At 41.4% G+C, this 20,136-nt stretch overlaps 1 protein-coding gene across 7 annotated transcripts in view; it reads right to left on the bottom strand.

The window, feature by feature from the left end:
- Positions 1–20,136, bottom strand: part of LOC18442420 (protein RMD5 homolog) — a 46,025-nt gene that overhangs the window by 19,662 nt on the left and 6,227 nt on the right. For 2 of the 7 annotated variants that reach the window (XM_020672499.2, XM_020672501.2), the window contains one exon: positions 16,730–16,824. The exons of the other annotated variants lie outside the window; for them this stretch is intronic. In XM_020672499.2, coding sequence (XP_020528158.1) covers positions 16,730–16,750 — 21 coding nt within the window. In that variant the 5' untranslated portion in view covers positions 16,751–16,824. The remainder of the gene's footprint in view (positions 1–16,729; positions 16,825–20,136) is intronic. 7 annotated transcript variants of the gene reach the window in all.

Below are 20,136 nucleotides of genomic sequence, written 5' to 3'. Positions count from 1 at the left end.
ATGCAATTTTTAAAGTTTAAGAGTTTATTTTAGTGTTTTTCAGTTTTCTTAATCGATTCTACAGGTTTTTTATATATTTTTAAGATTTTAGTAGTTTTTTAAAGTAAGAGAGCTTATAGAATAATATATTTTATCAGGGGTAAAAATGTCATTATAAATTTCATTTTACTTGGGGCTTCAATTTCCATTAGAATTAGGATTTCTTGGGCTCTACGTAAGGTCTTTTATTATAAATAGGGGTCTATGTAGAGAATTTTAGCACAGAGAGTTGGGTCTTTAGATTTCGTTTCTGGTTTAATGAGTGCAGAGCCATTGAAGCCTCGCTTGTACACCCTTTATCAATAGATTAATGAATGTTCTTCCCTGCAGCATCAATTGGTATCAGAGCACAAGATTCTAAACCAGCAAGGGCGGAAATCTTCGGTCAAGTCTAGGGTTTGTAGAACTTAGGCACGGTTTGCATATTCCAGCCCATGGTTGACTAATTTCAACCTAGGGTTTACTGATTTTCTGACAAGAGTTTGTGATTTCGACAAACCTGTGGCGGCAACAAAGGGACATGGAAAGGGAGCTCTCGTAGACCTACCCCGTGATGCCATAGATGAAGATATTGGAGATGTCATGCGACAGGCTTAGCAACTAGCACAACAATTTGTGGGCATCAATCATGGGCAAGACAGCGATCATCCAACAAAATTTTGAGTCCACCGTTGTGCTCACCAAAGGAGTCGAGTGAAGAGGAAAGGAATAGAAGACTTATACGTGAGGGGACAACACTCTAGGACTTCCGATTTGAAAGTAGACATTCCTGATTTGATGAGCATAATTTGACTCGTAACCAAAAGCAGATTAATCTCACTTCTTATGAGTACAATTTGATTTGTGACATTGGAGAGGCCAACCATAGAGAATCTTTATTTTTGTCAAGTTGTTTCCAAAATCAGCAGGACGTAGATTAGGATTCATCAACAATCTTTGATGCATGCAGTGATCCGATCAATGACGATGACTACAAGATTTCGTGGTTGAACCGATCATTGATGAAGGACTCTAAGGAAAATCAATAAGTGAAGCTGTTGGTTCGACCATCGAATCCAGTGCTCATCTCGAAGATGCACCTATGGTTTTTTCTAAGGCGAGCCAAAGAAATTTCAACTGGGTTATATGGCTAAACTGATGTGATTTCAACTAGTTTATCTACTACAATGAGCGCGGTTATTCCATTGACATGTAATAATTCTTTCCTCGAGGGTTTCTCAAAAGTATTTATGAATATATCAGCTGATTTCGGAGCCCCAGTGGCCCAATTTCAATCGCAATCATTGTGTTTTGATTGGCTAATAACCTACAATTCCCAGGTTCCAGTTCACAATGTTCGTGTTGAAGCAGATCATGGGCTTAGAAAAGAATTCATCTTAGGCCATTTTTTAAACTTTTCTCCAACGAAGGGAGATCGATGCAAGACAAGATTCCTCTTATTTTTAAATTTTTCTTATTAAACTTTAGGGATGAATTTTTAAAAATTTTAGGGTTTATTTCAGTGTTTTTAAGCTTTTTTAGGGTAAAAATATCATTAAGAGTTTTATTTGAATTAGTCTTTAATTTCCGTTAGAGTTAGGATTTCTTGGGCTCTGATTATTATAAATTAACCAGTGCAAAGGCATTGAAGCCTGGCTTGTAGGCTTCCTCTTTAATTTTCCAATCAATAGATTAGTGGGTTTACTTCCTAGTGAAATTCTTTCTCCATCGATATACCAATAGACTTTTTCAACATTATTCACGCCACAAAACCAAAAATAAGCATCCAAAAGCACCAATGTTATGACCAAGACCCTTAAGTTTGATTAATAGAGCCCAACCTTGCAAAGATGTATAGAAACATGATGAAATGAGAGTAAACTGACAAATAAATCTTATGAAGGTGGCTTATTTTCTTAGGATTACATATTCTATGAAATTAGAACACTTGGAAGCTTCAAAATTTAGGTATTTAGAGAACCTATGGAATAAAACAATAACAGTAAGACCAATTAATGGATTAGATGAAGTGAAATTAGAATGAAAAGGTTATGTTACATTGTAACGTGAGGTGAAAAGCTCATACCAAGTGTAACAATATGGCAGGATGGTAGCCGTAGATGGCTAGTAGAGAACTCAATCGATGAGTTATATATATCACAAATATCAAATGCGGCTTCATATCGCATTATGTGGCCTCATCGAGGTGAAGCGGCCCTTGACCATACTGCTTCGGCCTGCCTAGACGGGAACACATGATGCACCTACCCAAGTAATGCATCGGCCAGCCTATGCAGCTGCATAGTGTAAACCTCCTCGTGGGTGGAAATATAGCCCACGAGCAGGGATAAAATGGTATTTCCCCACAAGAAGGCAGGAAAACTTTTTAGGGGTCTCCCCACCCCCCCCCTCCCCACCCCCCCACCAAAAGAAGACAAAAAACTCGGAACCCTTCTTTATCAGTTCTAAAGGGCTTAATCAAAATTAACAATATTGAACTTTTTTTCTTACTCTAAATTTTCTGGAAAAACAAGTACAATTTAATGGAGACTTCTTAAGTTGTTTTCTTACATTAAAAGGATTTCCTAACACACAATACCAGCCAAGGACCGGGACTCATCGATTCAATATGGCTGCAATGTGTTATTAAAGTGCATTTAGTACCTTTGGGCCGAGTTTAGTTTCTTTATGTTTTTTATATTATTACGTTGGCCTTAAAATGGTCTAATAAAGGTGAAGACCTTAAACTTTCCCTTAAATCATCCCAAGCTTAGGTAAAAGTGGTGGGTTGTGTTAGGTAGGTAGTCAGCGTAAAACTCTGCCGCATTTTATCATGAATCCTAAATCTATGTTATGTGTTCATACTAGGTCCTTCCCTTTAAGTGACATGCTACACCACTTGGGTGCAGTGAGAAATAAGCAAGGATTAGCTAGAGCGTTCCCCCGAAGCGACATGATATACCTACACCTAGGTGCAGTGAGAAATAGCTAGGGCGTTGCCCAGAAGTGAGGCGCCACAACAATGCTCAGTTACAATGATAAGTAGGCAAGGGTTCCTGTGTCATTCTGGACGACTGCAGGTAAAGAAGCTAGTCCAAGAGAGTAGGATTCATCTCACTAGATGGAATGTAGGGATGCTAACAGCTAAGAGTATGGAGCTAGTGGATACCATGAGATACAAAAGAGTTAATATAGCTTATCTACAGGAAACTAAGTGAAAAGAGAAAAAAACAAAGGAAATTGATGGATATAAACTTTGATATATAGGAAAAGACAATAATAGAAATGTCGTACACATAGTAATAGATAGAGGTTTAACAGATAAGGTAGTTACTATCAAGAGAGTAGGTAATAGGCTCTTGATCAAACTTGTGTTAGGGGAGGAGATAATTAATGTAACTAATGCTTATGCACCACAAGTAGTACTAGAAGATAGAATTACAAGACAATTTTGGGAGGACATAGATGGACTAGTCCAAGAAATACCAAATGAATAGAGGACCTTTTTAAAAGGGTACTTAAATGGTCATGTAGGAAAAGATAGTAGAGGACATGAAAGGGTACATGGGGGATATGGTTTTGGGAAAAGAAATGAGATGCGTGAGGTTATCATGGATTTTACCATGGCCTATGACCTAGCAATAACAAACATCTACTTCAAAAAGCGAGATGAACATTTAATAACTTATAAACGTAGATCACATAAAAGCCAGATAAATTTCTTTCTATTCAAGAAGGTAAATCGACCATCATGTAAAGACTACAAGGAAATCCTAAGAGAGATTTTGACCACGCAACATAGTCTTGTGGTTATAGATATCTGCCTAAAGAAATAGAAGAGAGCGAGTGAAACTACTAGGTGTCCAAGAACTACGTGGTGGAATTTAGAAAAGAACATAGACTTATTTAAGGCTAAATTGGTAAAAGAAGGAAAATGAAATTCTGAGCACAAAGGTAATATTATGTGGAATGAGATGGTCAACTGTATTGAGAAAGTAGCAAAAGGCGTTCTAAGAGAAACTAAAGAGAGAAGAAATTTTGACAAAGAAACCTAGTGGTAGAGTGAGGAGGTTCATAGGGCTATTAGCGAAATATGATCATCTTATAAAGGTTGACAATATAATAGAAATGATCAAAACTTAGAAGAATATAAAAATGCTAAGAAATACGCTAAGAAAATAGTAAGCCTAAAACTTAAAGCATATGATAATAATTTATACAATAAACTGGGAAAAAAAGAAGGTGAACAAAGATGTCTTCAAACTAGCAAAAATGAGAGAGAGAAAGTGCAGGGATCAATATCATATTAGTTTCATAAAGAGTGAGGATCAGAGGATTGGAGAAAGATAACGAGGTCAATAAAAGGTGAACTTATTTCAAAAATTGTTAAAAGATGAACACTATAGTAACACAACATTACGAGGAACCTTTGACATTAATAAAGGTGGAGGTTAAGTTATATTCGCAGGATTAGGACATTTGAAGCGAAAGAAGCTTTGAGAAAACTATAGATATGAAAGGATTTATAACCAAATGGTATCCCAATAGAGGTTTGGAAGTGCATGAGGGATATTGGTATATGTTGGCTTACCAGGATATTGGTATATGTTGGCTTACCAAGTTGGTATATGGGCAAAGACAAAGGCGTAAAACGAGTGCATCAGAAAATCAGTTTGGTTTTATGCCAGAAAGGTCAAATATCTAAGCCATTTTCCTACTTAAACAATTAATTGAGAAGTTTAGGGCGAATGGAAAAGACCTCCACAAGGCCTTCATTAATTTAGAGAAAGCATACGATAGAGTACCAAGAGATTTAATTTGGTGTGTGTTGAAAAAGAAAGGAATTGACATAGTGAGAGATACGGACGAGGGAGCACTAACTAATGTGCAGACAACTAGTGGAGAGACATGTAAGGTCTCAACCCAATGGGCTTGCACATCAAGGGTCAGAACTGAGCTCATATCTCTTTGTGTTGGTAATGGACAAGTTAACTATGCACCTACAACATCAGCAACCGTGGTGTATATTGCAAGGTTTCAAAAAATGCCAGGTATATATATATATATATATATATATATATATATATATATATACATATATTTGTGTTGATTTTGTAATTTATTGCGTTTAAAAATATTGTATTATTGTAGCATTTTTTTGTATACAAACATATGACATATCGTAAGTTGAGAATAAACTTGTTCAAAATTTCAAAATTGAAACTTCAAACCATACAAAATTTAAAAGTCTAATAGGATATGTATTAGTAATAGTCTCCAACTCTCCATATTCCATAATAAGTACAAAAGTTTAGGAAGCTTCTTCAAACCACAAAAAATGCTTTCGATTATCAGAAATAGGTATAGCTAAAGATATTAAGGGTTTATAGAATTGTTCTTTTAATTTTAGGGGTTGAAAATAATCCCCATAACTATTTAAACATTTTTGGGGGGTCAAAATTACCCCCTTCCCCCTTTTGAGTATCTTAAAAAAAAAAAAAAAAAAAAAAAAATATATATATATATATATATATATATATATATATATATATATATATATATATATATATATATATAAATAAATAAACTCCACGTCCCTGGGCGCCCACCTAGGCAAAATCTCATTTAAGTTGAGCCAGCTTGTTCCTAGGGATCATTATGAGTGTTAGGATGAATTTGATTGGGAAGTCCAATGGCAAAAAGAAGGAGACTCATTAGCTCGTTATTTAGTACAAATCAGTGAAATGATAGAATCCGTCAAAATTATTCAATAGGCTCTAGAAGGAATTCCACAGCCCTGGGCACCCACCTAGGCACCCGCCTAGCCTACCTAGGCACCCGGCCTAGCCCGCCTAAGCGCCCACCCAAGTACATCAGCTCGTGCAAGGCCGCTTGGATCTGGATATGTGGTATTTTAGTCCCGACCACCTAGGCGTCGGGTGGACCTTTTTTTAAAACATTGGTATATTGTTCACGATGGCATAGTTTTAATTGATGAGACTAGAGGCAGTGTCAACACAAAGTTAAAACATTGGAGGGATGCTCTAGAATCTAAAAGTTTTAAAATTAGCCGGACTACGACAAAATATATATAATGCAAATTTAGTAATAATAGGAGTTGAAAGGAGGAAGTAGTTAAGATTGATGGTCAAGAAATCCCTAAAAGAGACTGTTTTCGATATCTAGGGTCGATAATCCAAGAGAACGGAGAGATTGAGGATGACGTCGCACATAGAATTAGAGCTGGGTAGGGGAAGTGGAGATATGCATTCAGAGTTTTATGTAAACGCCGCACACCATTGAGACTGAAGGGAAAGTTCGATAGGACAGCCGTGAGACCAACCATGCTTTATGGGACATAATGTTGGGCGGTCAAGAAACAACATATCCACAGGATGATCATAGCTGAGATGATGATGTTGAGATGGGTGAGTGGTAAGACAAGAAAGGATAGAATTTATAATAAAAACATACGAGGGAACTTAGGTGTAGCTTCCATAGGCAATAAGACGAGGGAAAGTAGACTTAGGTAGGTTGGTGATGGGCAGCATAGACCTAATATAGCAGCGGGTATGAGGTACGATTTGGTTCAAGTGGAAGGCTCTAAAAGGGCAAGAAGAAAGCCCAAAAGGACAAGGATAGAAGTAGTGAGAAAATATATGGTGAATTTTGTTCTTACTAAGAGTATGGCCCTTGATGGAGCAGAATGGAGGAATAGGATGCATATAGCAGACCTTGAATAATTGGGATAAGGCTTGGATGATTATGATGATGATGATGATGTTGGTCTTAAAATTTTGGTTTTGTGTTGAACTTTCCAAGTACTTAGTAGCTTACAACTACAGTTGCTACTTTATCTTTCAATAGTACCATACAATGGCTTGCTTTCTTACTTTTACAGTTTCAAAAAAAAAAAAACATATTCTTATTGTTTTCTATTAACTTTGATGAATGGATTGGATCATTTTATTAACATGATAATTATATAAAGAATACAGAAAGAAAATTGTAATGTGGTTATGTCGATATATCAACAGCTTATCACATATTAATGTTCTTCTTTATATCCTCATGAAGTTTACAACTTATTGCTTACATAGGAAGTGATGCATCTGCGTGTCGGCGCATCGAGGTGCACAGCACATACGACCCCACTAGCACCTAATCTCATATTACATAACCTTCAAATGGTTGATAAGAGAACATTAAGTAGGTCAAGAAATAGCCTTAATTATCACATAACCATTGTCCACATGAAACAACATATGCATCTTATAATAGCATTTGGTAAGTCAGCTCAGGTAAATTTGCCCAACAATGTGACACATTTTCATAATGATACACAACACACCAACCTTCATAGATCTGCACAACCAGTTGAAAACCACCAACAGAAATAACTTGGCAAAGTTAGTGAATCAACTCCAAGTTCTCACCTACGCGCCAAAAGCACAGCCTCGGTAAGCACTTCTCACCTACCCACCATCATTATTAGGCATTTCCCATCCAATGGATGAGTGAAATTCTCTTTTTCATTAAGGGAAGAATAACACTCTCCCTCGCCAACACCACAGAGCTCATATTGTAGTTATAAGAATATGATAAGAAAAGCCGTTGATAATCCAAATTTTGAAGAGGCAGGAGATTTTCTAAAAAATAAACCAATCAAAATTCCTTAAAACTTTTTCTTCACCGGAGATCAAGAAAACTGCTCGGACTAGGGCTTGGTATAGTTGCGATCTAATTCAACTCTTGAGACTCAGCCAAGTCATAAGAATCAGTTGATTCTCACTGCGAATTGGAATTCAACTCTTGAGACTTGACCAAGTCCTAAGAATCAGTTGATTCTCACTGCGAATTGGTGAATGGGGTATGAGTTAGAGGCAAGTCGACTCAAGAAGGTAAATCCCAAGTTTAGTTGTTGCTTTTAATATTTCACCAGTGCTTGCCGACTTGAGCTAGTTGCCTAGGACTTGCCCAAGTCGCTTGGGGTCAGTAGGGTCCCAAGCCTAGAATATCTCCAAACTTGAGGGTGGGACTTGTATATGTGATGTGCACAGTACACGAGCGAGTACCGTAGAGACTCGTTGGTACAACAAAATTGGGCTAGCATGGGTGAATTTTCCATAGATTCAGCATGTCTCCATAGTGGCAGCTCCCCCACCCCCCTCTCTTGTATTCATTTTCACATTAAGGGCTAAGGAGACCAATTTGAGTCAAATTTGGCGATGGACTCATTTTTGCATGATCTATCATTTAGGTAGAACAGAACAGAGCAAAAAAAAAAAAAGTCAAATTTGATGCATATGAGAGATCAAAGAATTTGACCCAAATTTTGCCTGATTTTGAAAGTTATCATTTCTTCACAAAGGTTTGTTGATCTTCAATGAATTCATTCCATGAACTTGTTTTGGTTTCTTCATCTAGTCATATATGTGTTTCTCACAAAAAGAACAAAAGAAATTTCGGATTTCTGAGATTCTAATTTCGGTGTTATTTTTTTTTGATAATTTTTAACAATTTGTATTGATTAAAAGGGTAGATACAAGAGATGAAGGATCATCCAAGAGTACCATAAATAGGTCATCTAACCCTTATACAAAATGGGGTTATAAGATTATCCCCTTACACAGAAATCTGAAAATGTCCAAGAAAGATACCAAAAAGGGAGGGACGAGTAAAAACAAAAAAGGGACCCCGTCCGAGAGGAGATCGAGTAGAGTGTGTGCTTAGTGCCTGACCCAAAACAAGCTGCAATAGTGTCTAATCTTCGGCATATGGCTCCATCCTTGGCTAACCGATCGGTGAACCCGTTCGGCGTCCTCAAGGTATGAGTCCATAAGATTGGCGTATCCCTGCAAAGATGCTCAATCTCATCATAAATAGGCACGAGATACCAAGGGGGAGACGTTGTCCTGAAAGCCCAAGAGATAATGTTTTTAGCATCACCCTCCACTAAAAGAGACTGTCCCCAAGACCGATCAAAATACTATATGCCTCTAAGTAAGGCCATTGATTCGGCAAACTGCAAATCTTGAATGCCAAGATATTCTAAGTAGGAGAAGAGAATGTTTTGGAGGTGATCTCTAAAAACACCTCCTGCACCTGTGTGGTCTGGGTTACCTAAAGAGCATCCGTCAAAATTTAATTTGATTGCTCCTTGAGGAGGAGGTTTCCATGCAGATTTAACTTTGTTTTTCATCGGATTGTGGAGGAGAATATTCTCCCAATTCGAGAGGAAGGAGTCCCTAGGGATACCGTTGAACCAGGGATGGTTTAACGCCCAGAAGGTTACTAAGGATGTAACCTTAAAGAAAAGCGAAGGGCCAGGATAAGCCTGTCCCTGAAAAATTCGGGCGTTTCTTTCTTTCCAAATGGTCCAAATTGTTGCTGTCACTGAAGCTTTCCATAGGATTCTGCCCACCTTTGGCCAGTGCGCGGCCAGGTTCAAAGCGAATAGGTCTTTAACAATTGGAGGTAGTACCCACTGCACCCCAAACAGTTGTAGCAGTTGACTCCACAAGCCATGGGCCACGTTACAAAGCAGGAACAGATGGTTATTTGATTCCTCTTGGCACAAGCCCATGATGCACCCATTGGGAATAGGAAGTCCTTTCCTTTGGAGGTGATCCACAGTGAGAACCTCTCTTGAATCTGCGATCCAGTTGAAAGTTTGCACCTTTGGAGGCACAATAGTCTGCCAAACTTGAGAAAGAATCGAGGTTGGGTTGAGAGGGAAAGAAGGGGGTTGGATGAGTTTTTTGTAGAAAGAAGCCACAGTAAAATCCCCAGAGGGAGCAAGGGATCACACCAACTTGTCTCTTCCCTGGATAGGGATAAAGGTTTTGTAGAGTAGTGACGAGAGGGAGAGAAATTGCTTGCATTCCCCCTCTGAAAGTTCCTTCTAAAGGAGGGATGCCATCGTCTTCTTCCCCCATCCAATCTAAACTCATCCTCTACAGTGGCCTCTCTATTCACCGCAATTGAGAACAAAGCTGGAAAGCTTTCTCTTAAGGGTGCATGGCCTTTCCATAGGTCGGTCCAGAATCACACTCTATTGCCCACTCTTGGGCAAAGTCTAATGTCCTTCCTGAAAAGCTCAAGTGTGGCCGTGAAGGACCTCCACACCCCTGAAGCGTTAGACCAAGGTTTGGTCTTTAGGATCCAAGTGTGTACTGGAATTTATACTTATTCCGTAGTAACTGGGCCCATAGAGATTCAGATTGGGTGGCCAAACGCCACTAAGAGGTCTAGGTTATGTTTTCTTAAGTTTCTAATTCCCAGCCCCCCTGGTTTTTGGGTAATAGAACCTTGTTCCAGGAGATAACATGAAATTTAGTTTTTTCCACTTGACCTGACCAGAGGAAGTTCGTCATGAGCTGGTCAAGGCGGTTCGCCACCGAGGCCGGTATTTGAAAAAGGGACATCATATATACTGGTGTATTGGTTAGGGTAGCTATGATAACGGTGGTTCTACCTGCTTGTCACAGGTAGCTATGATAAGGGTGGTTCTACCTGCTTGTCACAGGTACCTCCCTTTCCAACCAGCCAAACCTTCGATCGACCTTATCTATGACATCGGACCAGTGTCTCTTTTTAGGTTTTCCGAGGCCTAAAAGGAAGGCCAAGTATGAAGTTAAGAGGTCCTCCACTTTACATTCCCACGCTAGAATAAGGTCTCTGATAAGGTTGGTGGTGATGGCAATACTCATCATTTTTTATTTCTCCATATTTACCTTGAAACCAGTGGCCATTTGAAAACATTTGAGGTAAATTCTGAGATTTTCCACCTCAAAGGGGGAGGCATCAAGGAAAACCAGGGTGTCGTCTGCATATTGCAAATGCGACACAGTAGGCCCTCTACTTGAGGTGGTAAAGCAAGAGAGAAGGCTAGCTTGGTAGAGCCGACCTAGATATCAGCTAAAATCCTCAGCCGAGATAGAGAAAAGGAAAGGGGACAGAGAATCCCCTTGTCACAGGCCTCTCGTAGACTGGAAGTACCCTTTGAGTGTACCGTTGATAAGGATTGAGAAGCTGGGGTGAGAAAAGGACCCCCTCATCCATTTTCGCCACCGGTCTCGAAAGCCCATACAAACAATAGTCTCATTCAGAATTGACCAGTTAACACGATCATAGGCCTTTTCCCAATCAATTTTGAAGATGAGACCAGGTTTTTTGGCTAGGTGTCTCGAGTGAATACATTCATTGGCTATCAAAGCCACATTAAGTATTTGTCTACCTTTAATAAAGGTCGACTATGAGGGGGAGATGACCGAAGGAAGAACCTGTTGAAGTCTAAAGGCCAGAACCTTAGATGGAATTTTATAAGCAGAGTTGAACAAACTTATGGGACGAAAGTCCTTAAATTCTTCAGCCCCCTTCGACCTTAAGAACCAGGGCGATGAACGTAACATTGATGGATTTGTTAAGAATACCCCGCTGAAAAAACTCAGCTAAGAAACTTAAGAAATCCAAGCGCAAAGTTTCCCAGAAGTTCTTAAAAGGGGCCACAAGAACCCATCAGGCCCAGGAGCTTTGTCTTTGGCTAGATCATCCAAAGCTTTAAGTATTTCCCCTTCGCAGAATGGACGTTCTAACCAAATTGCATGTTCTTCCGAAAGGGTCAAGAAGTCTAAGTCAATCACGAATGGTCTTGGTCCGTAAGGGGCAGTGTAAAGGTTCCGGAAGTAGTTGATGATAGCTGAATCAATCTCTGCCGGCTGTTCTAGATAATGGCTGTTAATTATGATGGTCGAGATTGTATTGTCTCTCTTGCGACAATTAGCAATCCTGTGGAAGAACCAGGTATTTGTCCCCTGTCTTTAGCCAGTTGACCCTTGACCTCTGATACCAATAAATCTCTTCTTTTTTCAATGTGGAAAGATAATTAAGTTTTGTCTGGGTTCTGAGTTCGGCTTCAGAGGAGGACAGGGGGCAGGATTCTTCAAGGATGTCCAGTTCTTGTAAAGTCTTAAGGAGATCAGACTTGATTTGAGAAAAGTTTCCCGAAACAACGATCTCCAGGACTTAAATGAGGCTTTGAGGAGTTGAATTTTCGATTGAAGTCTGAATCCAGCTCTACCATTGACCTGGGCAGAGAAGGTATCAGAGAGGAGAGAGACTTCTCTTCCATCCATGCCAATTCGAATCTGAAAGGTTTAAGGCCCCTGTTGACTGCTAAGGTAGACAAGAGGATGGGACAATGGTCAGAGACAGGTTTGGGCAGGACCACAAAGTGGGAACCTGGGAACTTTTCTTCCCAATTAATGGAAAACAGAAACCTATCCAATTTGGAGAGTGATGATTGTGAAGAGTGACTAGACCAAGTAAATTTGTTGCCTTGGAGGGGGATATCTAGCAAGTCGTTCCTGGTTATAAAGTCAGAAAACTCAACCATACCCTGAGAGATATGGGAGGTGGAGTTTCGTTCGTGGGACCACCGTGTGATATTAAAATCCCCACCGAGGCACCAGATAGGATGAGGGAGAGAAGCGACAAAGTCCAATTCGGACCAAAGCCGCGCGGTCTACAGGGTGAAGAGCAAGGTCCATAAATGGCCGAGAATTTCCATTCAAGGCCATCAGAAACTCTAGACAATAGTAAGGTGACAGAGAAATCCTCGACATGCGAGGATTTTAGGGTATGATCGGTGGGTTCCCAAATAACCCAGATTCCCCCTGAAGCACCTTACACGAGTAGAGCAACCCACTGGGACGGTCGCCTACCCCTAATCTAATGTCCTTGGAGTAGGGATGGCTCTAGCCTCTTTGTTTCAGTGATAGCTAGGATGGAAGGACAGCATTTGTAGGACAGGTCCTTGATGGCCTTCCCTTTCGAAGGATGAGGGACCTTGGTCAACTAAGGAAGAAAAGAGGTTCAGAAGCACCCTCTTTCCTTTGAAACCCACCTCCATACACCTCTGGGGATCAGCTTGCATGAAACGGTGTGCTGGACCTTCAGAGCCATCATATGGAACCCCATCACGCGGTACAAGTCCTTCATTCTTTCCAAGTCTCGGTCAAGCCCTTCCCTGTCGACCCCTCGTAAGTAGAGACCACCAGGAGGGGAGAGATGAGCGTTGTGGGAGCAGCTGTTGGAGTAAAGAGCCCATCCCCATCGACCCTCCAGTCTACGGCCCTAGACGAGGGGGGAGAGACGAGCTCCTCTTGTTGAGCTTCATACTGATCATCCTCCTGCAAAAGAGACAAAAGGGGTGGGCGAGAAAGAAGGGTAAATATCAGAGGGAAGAGGTGGGAGTACATGAAGAGGAGGGGGAGAAAGGAACCCAGAAAGAGGGGGATGAAAGATAGAGAGAGGACGAAGGGGACAGAAGGTGAGGAGAAGGTAGGAGAGGGACCAGAGGTAGATGGGAGAAGGCCAACTGCAGAAGAGACCCAGAATGGGAGGGATGCCAAGAGAAGGGGATAAAGGGGGGGAGAGGATAGGGAACATAGGGGATGAGGAGTGCAGGGGGGGAAGAAAGGCCAGGAAGTGGGAAACCAAAATAAAATGATGAGAAAGGCAAAAGGGCTCGAGACAGTGATGGGAGGAGTTCACCCTTTGAACTCTAACAACATGGGGAATAAAACCCGGGGAGGGATAAAAGTCCAGAGAGAGATGAGGAAGCTCCAAGTCCCAGTTGGGGGTGGAGGGATCCATCGAAGGTAAGAGGAGAGAGGGGGGAGGGACACAAATCAAGGGTACAGGAGGGAGAGGGGAGGAGAAGGAAGGGGGAGGGACGCAGGTGGCAAGTGGAACGTAGGCAAACCAGGAAGGAGACGGGAGAGTGGAAAAGCCAAGGGAGGGGGAAGAGAAAGGAGAAAAGGGCAGGAGGAGGAAAGAAGACCACCTGCCGCCATCTGGAGAGAGCCACGCGACACTCCAGAGAAGAGAGGGTGAAAGGTTGAGAGGCCCGTGGCTAGAGGTGGCGGCACGCAGCGGCAGCAATGGAGGAAAAGGGACAGGGGGATTAAAAGCCGAGAAGACGGGGGGCGTAGGCGTATCTGATGCCAAGGGATGGAGGACGCTACATAGCAGCACAGCAGGCAAAGGGGACTGCGACGCGTCAGTCAACTGGGGGGGAGGACACCTGGAACAGCAGGAGGCGGCCTGGTGGTCTCCAAAGTTAGCGTGGCAAGAGGTGCTGAAAGGACAGATTGGCAGGAAGCCGATGGGGCAGCGGTGGGGGGACACGTGTGAAAGGCAGGAGAAGGCGAAGAGGAGGAAGAAGAGGATGGGCCGGGTACAAGGAATGAAGCCCGGCGCAAATGACAGAGAGGGAGACTGCGCAGCCGGGCTGAGATCAACTACGAGAAAGGCAGGATTAAGACACGACACCAACAAAGGGGTAGGTGAAGCGAACAATGGGGAGGGGAGGAGATCAAGAGCAGATGCAGTGGCCACATCAAGAGAGAGGAGGGGAGACGAAGGTGAAGAAGGGGAAGGCAGAACTGCGGGGGTAGGTGAAGCTGACAAGTAGCAGGGAGCAACAGGAGGAAGAGGTGGGTGGGCTGGAGATAGCCGTTAAACACTGAGGAGCGGCGAAGGGGACCGAGAAGGACGGGAAGGCGAAGGCAACAGAGAGGAGTCAGAAGGTGTCGGTGGGCTGAAGGAAGCCACTGTCGACGCATGGCCAGGAGGGCCAGGAGAAAGCGACTGCTGGGCAGTAGGGAACACAGGGGGGGCGCGCGTCAGGCGAGAGAGGGTGGAGGGAGGATGGTTGCAGAGAGGAGACAGACAGAGAGGGAGGGAAATTTGAAAAAGAAGGGCCCATGTCCGTGGAAAGACCCGAAAAGGGTAGTGAGACACCGAATCTCCTTACAGGGTCGACGGTTGAAAGAAGGGGTAGCTTCTGTAGACGAGGCAAGGGGGGCAGCTCTGAACATGACCGTTCAGGAGGGGGTGGCGGGGTCGAAAGGTGGGGGGGACTTGGAGTTTTGGTGGCGACCTTTGACTAAGGCCAGGTTAAGAGGTCGTCGATGCCTCTTGCACAGACGAGCTTTCTTAATGACCAGGGTCCAAGGAACTGGCTGGGCAACCGAAGCTTCAGCTGGGGCCGCATTATGGAGGAAATGGGGGGAGGGGGGGGATGTCAGTGTATCGAAATGGGGTAGTAAAGATCGCCAACCTCAATCCACAACACTTTGGGAAGGTTACTGGGGTCCAACAATTCCACCAGAACTCGGATTGAACCCAGGGGGAGGGATTCAATCGAAATCCAATGTATCGCGATGAGAGAACCACACCCGAAAGCGAGAGGCCAGAAGGTTTCAGGGGACCACGCATGAAGTGAGAGGTGGTTAAAGGTAAGCTAGACCCTTTGTTTCTTGATTGACCCTTCTATGGGTGACCAGGCCCGAAGAAAGCACCGTGCTCCGTGGAAGGAGAAAGTGTTGGAACCCTGAAGCGCGAGTCGAGCACTATTAGAAGAGGGGAAAGAGAAAAGGATGTCACCCCTAGAGATGCGTCTGGAACTAAGGTTTGGCTCCCCCCAGTGTTTTTGCGAGGCCTTTTCAATACCTCGGATGTTTTGGCAAGCAGGTCGGAAGCTCCCTATTAAAGACGCAAGAAGCTTAAGCTTAGACTTCTCCACCTCTTCAAGAGGGACAGAAAAGTAAAAGTGGAGGAAGGGAGACCTGTCTGCAAAACAAGGCTTCTTGGGCGGTTGCCGAGGGGGTTTAGGGGGGGAGAGGGGACCGGCTTATGAGAGGCCGCGACCTGAGAGTAAGAGGCCCTGGAGTGAGAGGGGGGGGTGGAAAGAGGTGGAGTAGCCGCTAACCTGGAGGCGGAGGAGGGGGTTTTGGGTAAAGATCATAGATATCATTCATAATAATTTTTCAAGAGCCCGAATCACCATGATTCGAAACCAGAAACCCAAATTTGGTTTGGGGGTTTCGATTGGGATTATCTAAGGAAGCTTTAGCAAGGATAAGAGGCAATGATTTGCATCGAGTATGAAGACTGGGGATCAGCCTTGGAATTTTGGCCAGATTACATTTTTTTAGAAAGTTAAGTTCATATAAGTAATTTTTATTTTGACTAAATCAATTAGCAATGATTTCTAACTCTTCCAAAAAATGTCAATGGCGCCTAGGCAGACAGGGGGGCTAGGCCACCTAGCGCCTAAGCAGGCACCTAGGCGGCTGCCCAAGTTCCTAGGCGGCTGCCCAGAACTTGGGCAGCCTAGGTCAAATAAAAAGCATATGAGGTTGTCTAATCTAACTGTTTTAGTGTTTTAGAGCTATATTCTGTGTAAAAACTTAAAAATGCATATTAAGACATATAACATATTAAGAATACATAATATATAATCCATCCATAGTCCATTACTCTATAATTCCATATATTTCAAAGTTCAAACTTCAAACTTCAAACCATTAAACATTAGACCATACTGCATAGTCAAAACTCCATGCACTACATAGTCCATACAAAGTAAAAATATGAAAATGCAGTCCAAGACATCGATTCATTATCAAGAAAAGGAAATAAATAAAACATAAGACACAACAATGTCCATAGTCCACAACTCCACAAGCAGCCCTCCATAGTCCATACATAGTTACATACACATAACTAACGAGCAAGGAAAAAAAAGAACGAAATAGAGACTTGAAGACTCAAAGAATCTTCAGTTATCATGCATCATCAGAAAAAGAAGGGTCAATTGTATCATATGCATCAGAATCTAGCCCATCAACATCGGAATTACCTCCCTCAACATTATGATCATCGTCCTTTGTCTCTTCTGAATCTGCCTCTGCTTTCTCCTCTTTCTCCTCCACCTCTACACATTCCTCCTCAACACTATCATCATCATCATAATTACTACGAACCCCAGAAGACACTTGGGACGAAAATTATTGTAAGGCAAAGGCCAAATCTATCCATGTAAGTTCATAACTTATTATTTGATGATGTATTTGTTACTAAAGTACTTAGTTCTAAGTTTTAACTTGACTTGTAAGTTGGCACAAACCTCATAGATTGTAGCCAGGGTTTAGAAAAGAAGAAGATTGGGAATATCCAAAATTAGAGAAAGATGTAAAAACCAGAGGTAAAGAAGAAGCATTGGCTGCTCTAGGGTTTTGATGAAGTCCATAACAAGCTGCTTCATTGTGCTTGATATATCCCTTATATAAGAAAACCCTAAGTAAGACTTAACCTGGCAATCCATCTAATCTAATCATAGTCATTTATTACAAACGACTTTAAGTAAATAAAATGATATAAAAGACTCTAGATTTCACTATATGTACCACTAAGCAAACAAATGACTCAAGAAACAAATAAAATACATAAAACGACGGATTCAATGACTATTTTTCCCTGGATTCAATGACTATTTTTCCCTTTTGCGATTCCTCTTGTAAACTTTAAGCTTGTCTCAGCAGTATTCTGGGTTGTATCAGCCCCCCCTTCTTCAAAAGAATTCGCCCTTGAATTCGACAGCACATCATTAGAGGTATCACCATGATATGGTATGAGATGATTGACATTAAAAACAGCGGGAGTGTAAATGTAGCTGTGAAGCTTCAATTTGTTGGCATTGGCATTAATCTTCTGCACCACTTCACATGGTCCGTTCTTGCGCTGGCTCAACTTATGACATTCAAACAACTTGGTCTACAATCATGAACAAAGCATAGGAGGGAAGAGTCTTGAATCACTTTCAATTATATGTCCTCGAAGTTATCCATTCAAAATAACTTTGTAGGGAATCTCACCTCTATGACTTGTAAGATTGAGCATTGAATTTGCTAAAAGGAGATTGCCAATCTTGCAATGAATTGATGAGAGTGCAAAGCCGGTGCAAAGATTACAGCCAAACCCATGATTCAGAGTTTTACCATAGGCCTGCTTAACTGCTTCTATACTCTCCAATCGTCCATTACACCATTTTGATATAGCAATACCAACAAGGATACATTGAGATGACCAAAACCCATAATTTTTCATCATTGTAACTCAACCTCAAAGATATACAATTCAAGATAACTAGAGATCAATGTTCTCTAAGTTATGGCGCCTCTCATATACATCTTATCAATCATGTTTTGTGCAAATTGAAAACTAATACTGCTGCGATGCATGTATGCAACACTATCGATCATAAACATACCCGAGGAAAACTCTTCTCTTAGAATGCAAGAAAAACTTTGAACTCTGAGGCTTGCTCTTGTAGAATTTTTTGAGGTCAAGGTGCATATATTTGGTTCCATAGGTTTAGGTTTCAGGGGAAGATGATAACGAATAGATTTGGTTCTTCCATCAAAGCAAAGCAACTCAACTTGAGTTCTCTCACATAGAATGATTTTTGCAACCCTTCGGTGCGATGGAGTGACAGAAGTATTGAGAATCCAAGATAAGGTCACAGCGAGATGAGGCGTTTATCATCACGATAGGTGTCAAGTGGAACTGCAGTGATGCATGCAACTGAGGCATCCTAAAAGACCGAAAGATTTGAACCTTATTCCTACTGACCCAATCAATTCAATCAGTCACCCGCCATCTATTTTCATTGTTCAATTGTTTCTGTTTGACAACATGAAAAAGCCAAAAGCCTCTCTATATATGCAAGGGATGAAAGGGCAGAGGGAGGTTTTTTTACTTGCTTGGTTCCTAAATTTCCTAAAATTTGATTTCTTCCATACATTTATCTGTGAAAAAAGATCGAGTTTCAAATTCAAAATAGCATCTTCTACATTTAACTCACTAGTTGAGAGCTCAGAAGAAAATACCTTAAACTCTTTGGTGAGAACCTTACATAAGACCCTAAATTCAAGTCAAACTCAAAGAAGAACATCATCATTACCTCCTCCAACAGCATTCTCTTTAATACTTTCTCTGGGGAATAAGAAACAAGTTACCACCAATATTCTAGGAACAACTCCTTGGCATCCACCGTATTCTTCATCAAGAATAGGAGCATCTAAAATATCCTCTCCAATGGTAGGATCTTCTCCTTGATCATCTTTACGGAATGGATCACCATTAAAGCTATAATCACCTATACCTACTTCCTTGTCAACACCCAAATATTCATCTACGTAATTGTCAAAGATTGGCAGTGAGTCAATGTCCACAATGTGTTGACCTTGAGAATCATTTGAGGAGAACAAAGCTCCTTCATGCTTGTCTTCATATAGACTTCCATTAGACTTTGGGATCTCAACCTTGATACTGGTTTCCCACCCCTACTATCCATATCCGTACAATCAGCTACCTCTCTCCTTGGAGCTTGATCATCTAAGATGGATTTCTCATCTGCCTCAATCTCATCCTCCTGAAACAGGGCTTCCATATGTGCCAAACACAGAGCTAAGGTTTCAACCAATCTCCTCAGATTTGCACTCCCTTCTCACGAACTAACATTAAAGGCTTCTACAGTCATTGTTGTTTTTCCTCCTCTTCCTATCTGTGTTGATCTATGGCACAAAAATTGATGCTACAGTACCATATGTACAGTGCTAAGTACCTTTAATACAAGATCGTTGGACTCTAATACCAACCTAGCACATACCTAGTAGCTTGGAGCTAGGGTTTACAAAGAAGAAGATTGGAAAGATCCAAAATTAGAGAATCAAAAAGAAGCATTGGCACCTTTAGGGTTTTGAATAAAGTTCATAACAAGAGGTTTCATTATGCTTGATATATCCCCTATATAAGAAAACCCTAAACAAGACTTAATCCTAGCCATCTATCTAACCTAATCATGGCCATTTATTATAAAAGACTTTAAGTGAATAAAAAGACATAAAAGACTATAGAAATTACTACTTGTACCCCTAAGTAAATAAAATGACTCAAGAAATAAATAGAAGACATAAAAGGACAGATTCAATGACTATTTTAATGCGGTTCCTCTTATAAACTTTAAGCGTGTCTCTCTTATCTAGATACTCAAGAGCACTATTCTTGGCTGCATCATAAATATACTCATAGACATAGACTATTTATTTCAAATGTATTGTAGCTTCATGATGGGACAATCATAGACAAAGCGTCGATCACTTGCAAAAGATGGCTCAATGGATCTTGAACTTGACTTGTACATCGTCTGATTGCAAGCACAACTTTCGCACATTCGAGATGATAAATTCTTAGGCAACACGATTG

The sequence above is a fragment of the Amborella trichopoda genome, chromosome 13 (assembly GCF_054954075.1).
Source record: "Amborella trichopoda isolate Santa Cruz 75 chromosome 13, AtrichopodaSantaCruz75HAP2 v2.0, whole genome shotgun sequence".
Classification (NCBI taxonomy): domain Eukaryota; kingdom Viridiplantae; phylum Streptophyta; class Magnoliopsida; order Amborellales; family Amborellaceae; genus Amborella; species Amborella trichopoda.
The sequence above is the reverse complement of the archived record's forward strand: the minus strand, read 5'-3'. Positions and strand labels throughout refer to the sequence as shown.